The sequence below is a fragment of the Salmo salar genome, chromosome ssa10 (assembly GCF_905237065.1).
Source record: "Salmo salar chromosome ssa10, Ssal_v3.1, whole genome shotgun sequence".
Classification (NCBI taxonomy): domain Eukaryota; kingdom Metazoa; phylum Chordata; class Actinopteri; order Salmoniformes; family Salmonidae; genus Salmo; species Salmo salar.
In genome coordinates, this window is record NC_059451.1 from 51,898,916 (window position 1) to 51,912,950 (window position 14,035).

At 42.5% G+C, this 14,035-nt stretch overlaps 1 protein-coding gene across 1 annotated transcript; it reads right to left on the minus strand.

The window, feature by feature from the left end:
- Positions 1-82: 82 nt before the first annotated feature.
- On the minus strand, positions 83-13,748 carry lonp1 (lon peptidase 1, mitochondrial). Its single transcript, XM_014123634.2, has 18 exons — positions 13,161-13,748; positions 12,375-12,463; positions 11,867-11,986; positions 11,458-11,740; positions 9,509-9,570; positions 9,101-9,230; positions 8,839-8,922; positions 8,364-8,584; positions 7,833-7,971; positions 7,485-7,663; positions 7,272-7,359; positions 7,024-7,146; positions 6,661-6,777; positions 5,565-5,705; positions 4,960-5,125; positions 2,373-2,599; positions 1,961-2,125; positions 83-731 (listed from the first exon to the last, which is right to left on the minus strand). The coding sequence occupies exons 1-18, from the start codon at positions 13,719-13,721 to the stop codon at positions 582-584; spliced, it is 3,045 nt and encodes a 1,014-aa protein (XP_013979109.1). The 5' UTR covers positions 13,722-13,748; the 3' UTR covers positions 83-581.
- Positions 13,749-14,035: the final 287 nt, after the last annotated feature.

A 14,035-nucleotide genomic window follows, 5' to 3' on the forward strand; every position in this document is an offset into this window, starting at 1 on the left:
CTTGCTGTAGAAATTGGCAATAAATGGCAAAGGTGTCATGAAACCATTGATCAAGTGGGAATAAACTTCAGCATAAAAAAAGTTATAATATGCAAGTTTTATCAGCAGTTAAATTAAATGCAACATTTGGTCAATAAAAAGGGTCTAGGCTGCGTAGCAGTGACATGACCCCATTGTGTGATTGGGGAATTTGTACCATGTTGGGAAGGTTAAGAGTTGAACATCGGTAATTAGAAATGCAACTTATATCTCCAATGTCCCACTAATACATGATAGACATGTTCTACATACGTTTCACTCATGACACAGCTGTCTCACACAGTCAGATGTCAACTTTTAACAGGTGAGAATGTACAACCAAATAAAAACAAAGCTGATCAGAAACATCTGCTTTCATAGTTCAGGATACCTGATCTAACCAGTTGTGTCCATCTGGGTTGGGGTGAATTCCAGTCAGTTCTTAAAGTAAAACAAATTACAATTCAACATTTTCCGCATTGAAGAGAATTGGAATTTCATTGTTCTTCCTGAATTGACCCCAACACTGGTAGCAGCTCAGGTGCCATTTTCAGAGTCAGTGTTCATTGTTGTGGAAAGACTATGGGGTACATCTTGCTGTAATGATCCACAAAGTGAACCTCCAGGCCCTCTGTGATGAACTCTGGCAGGTCAGAGAAGTCCTTCTTGTTCTCTGCTGGTAAGATCATGCAGGTCACTCCTGCACGCTTTGCCTGGAGAGAAGGAAGGAATGTTCAAGATTCATTATGGTCACTGCTACTAACACTATACACAAATATAAAACGCAACATTTAAAAGTGTTGGTCCCATGTTTCACGAGCTGAAATAAAATATCCCAGAAATGTTCTATATCCATAAAAAGCTTCTGACATTTGTTTACATCCCTGTCAGTGAGCATTTCTCCTTTGCCAAGATAATCCATCCACCTGACAGGTGTGGCATATCAAGAAGCTGATTAAACAGCATGATCATTACACAGGTGCATCTTGTGCTGGGGACAATAAAATACCACTCTAAAATGTGCAGTTTTGTCACACAACACAATGCCACAGATGTCTCAAATTTTGAAGGAGCGTGCAATTGGCATGCCGACTGCAGGAATGTCCACCAAAGCTGTTGCCAGAGAATTAAATGTTCATCCCTCTACCATAAGCCGCCTCCAACGTCATTTTATAGAATTTGGCAATACATCCAACCGGCCTCAACTACAGACCACGTGAAACCACGCCAGCCCAGGACCTCCACATCCAGCTTCTTGACCAGCCAACTGGACAGCTGATGAAACTGGAGTATTTCTGTATGCAATTAAGCCCTTTTGTGGGTAAAAACTTACTCTGATTGGCTGGACCTGGCTCCCCAGTGGGTGGGCCTATACCCAGGCATGGATGTGCCCCTGCCCAGTCATGTGAAACCCATAGATTAGGGCCCAATTAATTTATTTAAATTGACAGGATTTCCTTAATTTTACTGAATTACAGTTCATATGTTAAATTGTTGCTTTTAGATTTTTGTTCAGTATAATAAAAGTTAAGATAAGTTTCAGAACATGAGCTCTCCCATACTCCAGACTAACACTGTACCCTCATGATTTATTATAAAATAGGCTTTCAGAAGGAACCATACATTAAACTTGAATGTCATATGCAAAAACATATCGTTTGCATATCCGTCTTACCAGTAGCCTCTGTGCTTTCTGCAGGAATTAGCAATAAAATGGCAAAGGTGTCTTCAGTATGTTATGAAACCATTGTTGATCAAGTGTCTCACCTCACAAGTTACGTTTTTATAGTAATACAATATGTAAAGCAAAGGCCTACTTGAACTACATTTCGTTCTCTTTCTCATAAATAATAATAATAATAAAAAAAAGCTATCAAGTTGACCAATTATCCCACTAAGCTCCCTGGTAACTAAAAGTGTTATTAAGAGTGACGTGACTCACAGCGATGGTTTTCTCCTTGATGCCTCCCACAGGCAGGATCTTTCCGGTCAGGGACACTTCTCCAGTCATGGCCACGTTCTCCCGCACTGGCGTGTTGGTGGCCAGGGACAGCAGGGCCGTGACGATGGTGCAGCCGGCACTGGGGCCGTCCTTGGGAGTAGCACCCTGTTAATAACCACAGCAGCCATACAGGGAGAGAGGAGGAGAAATGGGTTGTTTGGTACATTGAAGGTCCCTTTTAATAGAAAACTGTAATAGGGTGAGTGATTAAAGATATCAGATAACATGGTTGGTTGAAATCTGTACATTGATGGAAAAACACAACTGCCAGTTTGTACGGAAGGGGTATACAAGACAAACATTTTAAAAACTGCTACAGTCTGTAAGGACAGTGTCATATCATCAACCCTACCTCAGGGACGTGCAAATGGAGGTGGGCGCCAGAGAAAAAGTCGTTGTCCGGCTGCTGCTTCATGAGGAAGGTCCTGGCGAAGGTACAGGCGATTTTAGAGCTCTCCTTCATCACATCTCCCAGCTGCCCTGTGACCTCCAGGGACCCGTCCCTGGGGCCGTCCTTATCCTTACCCCCAGTGTCCCGCGGCCGTCTCAGGGACGTCTCGATGAACAGCGTGGTGCCACCTGGAGAGATGGAGGGGACTTTAAAAACCCTTAGGAGGCGATGTCCACTAAATCTAACTAGCATAACAGAAAAATTCCCTATCAAAATCCATCTGTTTAAGCTAGAGATATCTGCATGGGCTGCATCTCAAGCCACCGTATCCGACGATGTTAGCCCTGTGTATCCGCAGTGGCAGAGCCCCCCCAAAAAATAAATCTGTCTTCTCACAAAACCATCTGAATGGTTTGGCCTACAAAACTAATAATGAAAAGATGAGACTCACACATACATGTTTTGATCTACGACCTCCCCCCCCCACATGAGTCACGGGACTCATCTGAAGTTGTTACAGCCGATTTGCCAACTTCTGTCTGTAGAGTCAGAACAGTTTGGGCTACACACTAATATGACCCCTCTGTAGAAAGGTGAGACTCTCACCAATATGTTTTGCTCTAGTACGCCAACAAGCCTCGTCTGAAGGAAGCCCGGTACCAGTTCAACAACATGGATGGAAGTGTGTGTGTATAATATATATTATATAGAAGTAGTTTAGTGGACACTTCAAACCAAAACTTCCTTTCGATTTATTTTTTGACTGTTTTTCCATGTATGAATCTGTTATTCAAAGCATTTCTATGGGCTAATAGCAGTAAGGCCAAATTCAATGTTTCATCAAGTAATGGTTTTAGATATACAGTACCAGTGAAAAGTTTGGACACACCTACTCTTCCAAGGGTTTTTTGTTATTTTTACTATTTTCTACATTGTATAATAATAGTGAAGACATGAGAACTATGAAATAACACATATGGAATCATGTATTAATCAACAAAAAAAGTGCTAAATCTTCAAAGTTGCCACCATTTGCCTTGATGACAGCTTTGCACACTCTTGGCATTCTATCAACCAGCTTCATGAGGTAGTCACCTGGAATGCATTTCAATTAACAGGGGTGCCTTGTTAAAAGTTCATTTGTGGAATTTCTTTCTATGTTAATGTGTTTGAACCAATCAGTTGTGTTGTGACAAGGTAGGGGTGGTATACAGAAGATGGTCTTTTACCAAATAAGGCTAAGTCCATATTATGGCAAGAACAGCTCAAATCGGTAAAAGAAAAAACGACAGCCAATTATTACTTGCTGACATGAAGGTCAGTCAATACAGAACATTTCAAGAACTTCGTAAGTTTCTTTAAGTGCAGTCGCAAAAACCATCAAGCGCTATGATGAAACTGGCTCTCATGAGGACCGCCACAGGAAAGGAAGACCCAGAGTTAACTCTGCTGCAGAGGATAAGTTAATTAGTTACCAGCATCAGAAATTGCAGCCCAAATAAATGCTTCACAGTTCAAGTAACAGACATCTCAGCATCAACTGTTCATAGGAGACTGCGTGAAATCAGGCCTTCACGGTTGAAAAGCTGCAAAGAAACCACTACTAAAGGACACCAACAAGAAGAAGAGACTTGCTTGGGCCAAGAAACATGAGCAATGGATATTAGACCGGTGGAAATCTGTCGCTTGGTCTGATGAGTCCAAACTTGAGATTTTTGGTTCCAACTGCCGTGTCTATGAGACGCAGAGTAGGTGAACGGATGATCTCCGTAAGTGTGGTTCTCACTGTGAAGCATGGAGGAGGTGTGATGGTGCTTTGCTGGTGACACGGTCTGTCAGAATTCAAAGCATACTTAACCAGCTTGGCTACCACAGCATTCTGCAGCGATACGCCATCCCATCTGGTTTGCGCTTAGTGGGACTACCATTTGTTTTTCAACAGGACAATGACCCAACGCACCTCCAGGCTGTGTAAGTGCTATTTGACCAAGGAGAGTGATGGAATGCTGCATCAGATGACCTGGCCTCTACAATCACCCAACCTCAACCCAACAATTGAGCTGGTTTGGGATGAGTTGGACCGCAGAGTGAAGGAAAAGCAGCCAACAAGTGCTCAGCATATGTGGGAACTCCTTCAAGACTGTTGGAAAAGCATTCCAGGTGAAGCTGGGTGAGAGAATGCCAAGAGTGTGCAAAGCTGTCATCAAGGCAAAGGGTGGCAACTTTGAAGAATCTCAAATATATTTTGATTTGTTTAACCCTTTTTTTGGTTACTACAAGATTCCATGTGTTATTTCATAGTTTTGATGTCTTCACTATTATTCTACAATATAGAAAATAGTAAAAATAAAGCAAAACCCTTGAATGAGTAGGTGTCCCAACTTTTGACTAGTACTGTATATCTTTTTAAAATAAAATTAGAAATCAAATAGCTAAATGATCCCCAGGCTAACACTCCAGAGGGTTAAGATCAGAGAGGTCTATGCATAATGTCTATGCATAATGCTGGTTGTAAAACACGTCTTATACGCCTCTAGGTCGTTCTTACCCATGGCTGTCCATGCCAGGCCCATGACAACACCAGGCGGTGTGACGTCATACATTCTATCCACAGTGAAGATGGGCTTGCCGACGTAATCCTGCAGGTTGTCAGGGGTAACCTGGACCGCGGTCTCCTCCCCACTCACGATACGGAACGCCACTTTCCGGAACACCTGGACAATCAGAAACATCAGCAACACCCTAAAGTCTAATTATTTCCTTTCATAGGGGAAAATCCTAATTTCCACTTAAATCGAATAAGTGAAAATGAGACTTCAAAGTCAGGATTAACCCCATAGTGTATACAGTGCATTCTGAAAGTATTCAGACCCCTTCCCTTTTTCCACATTTTGTTACGTTACAGCCTTATTCTAAAATTGATTAAATAAAATGTTGTCCTCATCAATCTACACACAATACCCCATAATGACAAAGCAAAAACAGGTTTTTAGAAGAATCGTATGCAAATGTATATTAAATTAAAAAAAAAAATGAAATACCTTATTTACATAAGTATTCAGACCCTTTACTCATGACTTTGTTGAAGCACCTTTGGCAGCGATTTAGACTTGCCACTAATACATGCAGTCAGAAGGTGAAGTTTGGCCTGACCTTCTCCACTTGTTTCTGTAGGTTCCTGACTCCACTCTCTCTGCAGTACTGTCTGATGAGAAGGTTCAGAGCCTCTGGGGAGATGTTGGTCGTATCCTCAGTCAGTCCACATTGAGTACGCAACTGAGGTACCAGGTACTTCTGTGAGTGAGAGAGTGAGAGTTACGGTCAGATGGCGATACCTCTAATAGCTTGGTCGTCCATCCATTTGTCGAAAGATTTTCATATTCTAATATTCACACAAAAAAAATATGCTAATCTTACCAACAGAAATCCATTAAACTGGCTTGTTGTGATTAAAAAGTAACTTTTCATTTAAACGTTATCCTCCCATTTTCAGTTCTGTTGATGGTTTTGCCACAAGTCTTGCGATAAATAGCAAATTTGCCCATACTGGTTTTATTGGTTAAATTGGCAGCCAAGCACCAATCATCATGTCACCAGCATGATTATAGAGTCAAGCTCATCATCACCGTGCATTTTCACCACCCTGTGACGTTCATCATAACTTGAAATCATCTGAAGCTGGTGCATGATTTTCCGGGACCGAGTGGGAGGACCCCGGGACCTGACCCCGGGACCTAGGGGGAGGACCCCGGGACCTGACCCCGGGACCTAGGGGGAGGACCCCGGGACCTGACCCCGGGACCCAGCGGGAGGACCCTGGGACCTGACCCCGGGACCCAGCGGGAGGACCCCGGGACCAAGCATCGTCGCATGACTGCAGTTTACTTCTATCAAATATTGAGCAAAACATTTATAAAAAATTCCAATGCCATTTGTCGCATGATCTATTTCATCGACCCAAAATATTACCCACCCCTGTCAAACATGTTGGTGGTTAAGGGGTGGATCATTATTTGGGTCAATGAAATAGATCATGCGACAAATGGCATTGGAAACGTTTTTAGGAAAGGTTACCAACAAATTGTTTCCATCAGGCCTTTTTATATCCCACAGGTACTTTACTCGCATAAAAATGTTTGGATGGAAACATGTTTAATGAACCAATGTTTGCAGTAAGATGGAGTGGGTGTTTTGTTAAATCATGTTATTTGACTGCTGTCCGATTGAATCTTGTGTGATGACACATTACCTCAGCGATGGCTAGTTTCTCCTGGGCCACGTATCCAGACACGTTGATCATCTCCATACGGTCTCTGAGGGGCTCTGGGATGGTGTCAGTCACATTGGCAGTGCAGATAAACAGAACCTGGAGAGAACAAGGACACAAACTGTTAGATTCAAGAACATGACCTATTCATTATCTGTGCTGGGCTGTAAGAAGAGTCTGTACACCTCAAATCCCTCCAGGGACAGGTCCGTCCTGACAGGCGTGTCCACCTACCTTGGACAGGTCCGTCCTGACAGGCGTGTCCACCTACCTTGGACAGGTCCGTCCTGACAGGCGTGTCCACCTACCTTGGACAGGTCCGTCCTGACAGGCGTGTCCACCTACCTTGGACAGGTCAACAGGCACATCCAGGTAGTGATCCAGGAAGTTGAAGTTCTGCTCCGGGTCCAGAAGCTCCAGCAGAGCTGAGGACGGGTCGCCTTGGTAACCACGACCTATCTTGTCAACCTGGAAGAATAAAAGGCAGAACAGTCGATCACCTCCTTCACCAATAATACCAACAAAAACGCATTAAACTACATTTCTGCCAGCCAAATAGAGCTAGAGCTGACAACATAGCATGTATTATTCACCTCATCAATAAGGACCAGTGGGTTTTCTGTTTTTGTCTTCTTGAGGCATTGAATGATCTTTCCAGGCATGGCTCCCACATACGTTCTCCTGAAAACACACAACACAAAAGTACAGTAAATAAAAGTTACTCTCAACTTTGGATTGTGTACAATTTGAATTCTGACAGAATTGTTTTACTGAGCAATGAACAGTAGCTAAGTAGTGTCTTATACCTGTGGCCTTTGATTTCAGCGACATCGGTCATACCACCGACACTGAAGCGGAAATACTCTCGGTTGAGTGCTCTGGCGATGGAACGAGCGATACTGGTCTTTCCCACACCAGGAGGACCATAGAAACACAGGATCTTTCCCTGGGTCGAGCCTCTCAGCTGGCTCACCGCAATAAACTCCTGCAGGAAGAAAGAGAGGAAGAAGGGTGAGGTGAAGAGGAAACTTTGTATTTTCTTAATTAATTAAGGTACTATTCAGCCAACAGATTCCATTTTTCACATCCACAAGTCCAACCGTCTACCACTGTCAGATTGTAACCATGGTGATCCCACAGTACAATTCTCTCACCAGAATGCGTTTCTTGACATCGTCCATTCCATAATGGTCTTCCTCCAGCACCTCTTTGGCCCGTTTGAGTTCCAGGTTCTCCTCACTATTAGTTCCCCAGGGCATCGAGGTCAGCCAGTCCAGATAGTTCCTGGTCACACTGCACATAGAACCAACAGTTTAACAGAACAGTCATGTTCATCTCGTACTTGTTGAATTGGTTTTTAATTTATTTACTTTGTATAAAAAAATAGGACAGATGTAACAACAAAAATATGCTCTTTCTGAGTGATAGTTCAAAGGTGAGGCAGATGCTGAGGTCAGTCCCTGATTCCCAAATCAACCCCTAGCCCCTACCCACATAGCACTTACATATAGATCTGTGAGAATTGGATAGGTTTAAGCAGTATGGTGGTAGCTCTATTTTGCCCTGTGATAGGCCAGGTGGAATTGTCGCCATATTGCTTACAGTACACCTATCCAATCACTCAGATCTCCACATCCAGGGGGGCAGGGATGGACTAGGGGTTGATTTGGGGTTCAGGGACTGACTTGAACTCTGAGGAGTGGTTGTCCAGCAGGCTGAGTTTGTTTAGCTCCTCGTTGATGACGTCCATGATGTGTTGGGGCACGGTGCGCTCCTTCAGCCTCTCCCTGAACTTCTCCTCTATGGCATCCTTGTCCTCCTTCTCCAGGCCCAGCTCCTTCTTAATGATTTTAAGCTGCTCCTGGAGCAGGTACTTCCTGTGGGTCAACTTGATCTTCTCCTCCACCTGACAGAGAATAATACGTCACAATCATTATAACAAATATTTTCATTATTTTTTTTAAGATTCTGTGCAAGGAATGGCAAAGTCGTCATATTGGATTGGTGCCTGTCCGAACCATCTTCGCCATTCATTTAGGTTACTATTTTACTGTAAAATGTGTCATTACATTTTGCAAAGAGCTTGAGGTGATGAAAAAAAAAATGGTTTTGAAGAGGTACTGTACATCTCAACATTGGCTAAAGAGGAAGTGACTTTACCTCCCTGCCGAGGCGCTGCTGCAGCTTACTCAGTTCGTATTCTTTCTTCAGCAGTGATAAAGCCTTGTAGAGACGTTTGGGAATCTGAGGAGAGCGTTAAAGTTATTGAAAAAAAGCACAAAGAATATTATATTGACAATCTACATGTGCTTATGGGTAATAGCTTATTTTTTTGTTTGAACATCCATGGAGAGAAAAGGCAACAAAACATGAGTAAAGAACTGATCATGTTTATTAGTGAGGACAATCCCTGTCCACTTACATTGGTCTCTTCCAGTACGTCCTGCAGCTCGTGTGACTCGGCCCCTGTGAGAGCGGCTCCCATGTCACTCAGATAGATGGGGTTGTCCACTACTCTCTGCCCAGCCTGCATCATCTGAAGAACAGACTCTCTGCGTGCACACACACACACACAATTACATGTTAGTCATTTGACAGACACTCTCATGCATCCAAAAAAAGGGAGGAGGCTGAAACATGTGGCCATTTGAAGTAAAACCTTAAAAAATAAAAAGTCAGTAACATTCACAGACATTCAAAAAAACAAAACATAAAAGTTCTGGACTATTGCTGCATTCATAATTACCGCCATCTAGACATTGGAAGAAACATCACTTTCCTAGGTATTTTGAACGACAATTATGTATTTGTAAAGAAATGATGTCATTACCTGTAAAGTGGATTAAGGGCGATGATGTCACGGATGGTCTTCACGATCTCTGCCGTCAGGGCCTTCAAACAAAGTAAATGGACATATTTTATTTATTTTTCTTCAAATTGAAACATAAAACAAACCAACTGCTACACAGGCATCAAGCCACAAATACGTGGTTAAAGGGGCAATCCGCAGTTGCTACAACCATTTTCAGACTTGTAAATTAATTACATACAGTACCAGTCAAAAGTTTGGACACACCTACTCATTACAGGGTTTTTCCCTTTATTTTAAACTATTTTCTACATTGTAGAATAATAGTGAACACATCAAAACTATGAAATAACACATATGGAATCATGATTAACACATATTTTTATACTTTTATTTATTTTTTTAAATAATATTTGAGATTCTTCAAAGTAGCCACCCTTTGCCTTGATAACAGCTTTGCACACTCTTGACAGTCTCTCAACCAGCTTCATGAGGTAGTCACCCGGAATGCATTTCAATTAACAGGGGTGCTTTGTTAAAAGTCAATTTGTGGAATTTCTTTCCATGTTAATGCATTTGAGCCAAACATTTGTGTTGTGACAAGGTAGGGGTGGTATACAGAAGATAGCCCTATTTGGTAAAAGACCAAGTCCATATTTGAGCTGTTCTTGCCATAATAAGCAAAGAGAAACGACAGTCCATCATTACTTTAAGACATGAAGGTCAGTCATTCCGGAAAATGTCAAGAACTTCATAAGTTTCTTCAAGTGTAGTCGCAAAAACCATCAAGCGCTATGATGAAACTGGCTCTCATGAGGACCGCCACAGGAAAGGAAGACCCAGAGTTACCTCTGCTGCAGAGGTTAAGTTCATTAGTTACCAGCGGCAGAAATTGCAGCCCAAATAAATGCTTCACAGAGTTCAAGTAACAGACATCTCAGCATCAACTGTTCAGGGAAGACGGTGTGAATCAGGCCTTCATGGTCCAATTGCTGCAAAGAAACAACTACTAAAGGACACCAATAAGAAGGAGACTTGCTTGGGTCAAGAAATACAAGCACAACCCCACAGCATGATGCTGCCACCACCATGCTTCACCGTAAGGATGGTGCCAGGTTTCCTGCAGACATTACATTTAACATTCAGGCCAAAGAGTTCAATCTTGGTTTTATCAGACCAGAGAATCGTGTTTCTCATGGTCCAAGAGTCTTTAGGTGCCTTTTGGCAAACTCCAAGTGGGCTGTCAGGTGCCTTTTACTGAAGAGTGGCTTCCGTCTGGCCACTCTACCATAAAGTCCTGTGGTGGAGTTCTGCAGAGATGAGAGAAACTTCCAGAAGGAAAACCATCTCAACAGAGGAACTCTGGAGCTCTGTCAGAGTGACAATCAAATTCTTGTTCACCTCCCTGACCAAGGCTCTTCTCCCCTGATTGCTCAGTTTGGCTGGGTAGCCAACTCTAGGAAGAGTCTTGGCGGTTCCAAACTTCTTCCATTTCAGAATGATGGAGGCCACTGTGTTCTTGGGGACCTTCAATGCTGCAGAAATGTTTTGGTACACTTCCCCAGATCTGTGCCTCAACACAATCCTGTCTCAGAGCTCTACGGACAATTCCTTCAACCTCATGGCTTAGTTTTTGCTCTGACATGAACTGTCAACTGGGACATATAGACAGGTGTGTGCCTTTCAAATCATGTGCAATCAATTGAATTTACCACAGGTGGACTCAATTTAGAAGTCTCATAGCAAAGGGTCTGAATACTTATGTAAATAAGGTATCTGTTTTTTATTTTTAAATTTGAAAAAAATCTACAAATCTGTTTTTGCTTTGTCATTATGGGGTATTGTAAATTGATTGATGAGAAAAAAGTATATTTAATCAATTTTAGAATAAGAATGTAACGTAACAAAATGTGATAAAAGTCAAGTGGTCTGAATATTTTCCGAAGGCACTGTATAATCCAAATGCCTACCTTGACTTCCTCTGAGACCTCAAACTGTTGGTGCACCACGTTGTCTACCTCCACCATAAGGATATCAGAGGAGGGCAGAGGGAGCATCTCTACTATCAGGTCTGCCTCCTGCACCTTCTCCTCCATTGTTTCGGGCAGGATGGCTGGGTCTTTACGCTCTTTTCTCTTGGGCTTCCGGCGTGAGACATTGGGCTGGCTCCCTGGTTCAGTGACAGAAGCAGACTCAGAGGCAGCAGAGGCAGGCTCATCCGGCTCCACCTCCATCTGTTTGGTGATGCGGATTCTACCAGAGAGAAAGGAGTATTTCATACAGTGCGTACGTTTCCAATGGGCACTGACTCATACTGTAGATTAAATATCAAAAGGTAACATAACATGCAGAGTAAGTGTTTTTTTTTTTCACCCCTACCTTCTGTGGCCCATAACAATCATCCTCAGCTTGTCACCAAGGTCCTGCATCTCATGGATCTGTACAAAAGTTCCTGTGTTGTAGATGGCATCCAGACTCTCCACCACATCAGTCTCATTACTGAAGAACCCCAGAGAGAGAAGAGGAGAGAGAGAGAATGTCAACAGAGAGAATACAGTAGGATCTGTCTAAAGGGCAAGTACTAGATCCAGGACGATACCAGTATCGCGAAACTCCTTAGTATTGTGGCAAGTGAACAAAACAAAGCGGATTTAACTTCTTCAGGAAAACAGCCCTACTGTTGGAAACAAACATCATTATGTTGTCATCCTGAGTCACATTTATTTATTTTCCAAACTACAGCACACAATAGGTTACAGCAGGTTTTTAAAGGACCAAAGAGTTGTCTGCTTCATGTTTTCATTTTTGACATGTAAAAAAAACTAATATTGCGATAATGCTATAATCACAGTCCTAGCGTTTACAGTTGAAGAAAGATTTCCCTTACGCATCATCTTTCTTCAGGAACACTCCAGCGTACGGTTGGGCAAGTCTGACTTTTCTCCTCAGAAGATCCATAAGCCCCTTGTTCTTCACCTACAAATGAACCACCACCCAACATGTGTAATTATTAGCTTACTTGCACAACAACAAGATGTTAGAAAATGGAACTACTGCATTAACAAAAACAAAGAAAATGATTCCCTAAAAAAAAAAGATGTTAGACCGAAAAGATCTGCAGCAACGATGACCACATAGAGTACTAGCGTTGAATATGATGCAATTCCATGTAAGACTTATTGGAGGCATTAAAATGTAAGACCCACTACGCAGAAATCGCTCTAACATTTCCAGGTTGCTAAAATTCTAATAGTTTACCTAATTTCAGTTTATGTGACAAAACAACAAGTAAAGTGCAGAGAATCATTGTATAATCTAAACATCTGTGGAATATATTTTATATAACCAAAAATATTGTATTTTCAGCTGTTTGAAGCTTGTGTACAAAAGTAAAGCAAAAAATAAATAAAACTCTACTTAAAACGGGAATCATAGAAATAGCATAGAACAGAGCTATCTTAGAATTGCTTTAAATGAGAATGACAGATTTATAACTACCATTTCTATGTGCGTTTTGTCAGGTCGCCCAAAAAGTTAAGTATTGCAACTTTAAGTTGACACACTGGTCGAGACACCAGTCATTCAAAATAAGTGAATTTTCTAATTCTGAGTATTGCATCACCCAGATGTGTCCTTGGGAGACCTCTGTCTCTAATGAGCCGGCGCTGCTTACCTCGATAATTTTGATGAACCTTGGGAAAACCGGGTTCCTACTGACCGCGATCAGTGGCACGTTGGGGAACACTTCAGGGACCAGCATCGGGGTGAGAGCTGTCATCTGGGGGGAGTTGTACGGTGTTCCTCCATCTCCCCCTGACTCGTCTCCCCCAGACCCGCTGCTCTCCGACCCGTCTTCCCCCGAGAAGCCAGCGCCGCTGCCTCGGTTGCCAAACAATCTTATCTGGTTGTAGCTGGTCGAAGCCCCGCAGCCGAGAATCGCTCTTTCCCCGGAAAAAAAACCGGTGACCCTTGTCCATCGGTTGAGCTTCGCTAGCCTCCCGGCTCCTGTCATTGATGTAACAACGTTACCAGAGCGGGCGTTGCATAATGTTTTCATAAGCGTACCGTTCGTAGAATAAGATCTTTTGGCCACCATTAAAGTCCAGTTAGATGACTCACCAACGAGAGATCGCACGGTCCCCGTTGTAAACATATTGGGGTAATTTCTCGACAAGATTGCGCCGTTTTTAGAAGTCTGCTTACAAGCACCCAGCATTATCATGTAAGCGGCCATGTTGAATCTCGAGCTTTCTACTGTCGTCACTAGTTACCACAGCCACAAAGTCTCAAACCCCGCCCATTTCTAAAATGTATCTTCTTAATAAAATAGGATTATAAACCTAACCTTAACGTTAACCTTAACCACACTGCTGTCCTTATGCCTAACCTTAAATTAAGTTTTTTTTTTATATAGTACATTTTGTGGCTGTGCTATCTAGTGGAAACCGTTTTCTTACGTCACATTTCCTTCTTCCGGCAGTGTTTTTTTTGTTGTTGCAACAATAACAATATTACATATCAATACAGGGACATTCCTGTGAATACAAT

Bases quoted from the DNA above. Each gene is read 5' to 3' on its own strand.
- lonp1 (XM_014123634.2), bottom strand. From the start codon at position 13,721: ATGGCCGCTTACATGATAATGCTGGGTGCTTGTAAGCAGACTTCTAAA. The intron at 7,972-8,363 runs GTCAGTCCCTGA...TTCTATGTGCAG, and splicing joins AACCACTCCTCAGAGTTCAA to TGTGACCAGGAACTATCTGG. The intron at 7,360-7,484 runs GTATAAGACACT...GTGTGTTTTCAG, and splicing joins GCTGAAATCAAAGGCCACAG to GAGAACGTATGTGGGAGCCA.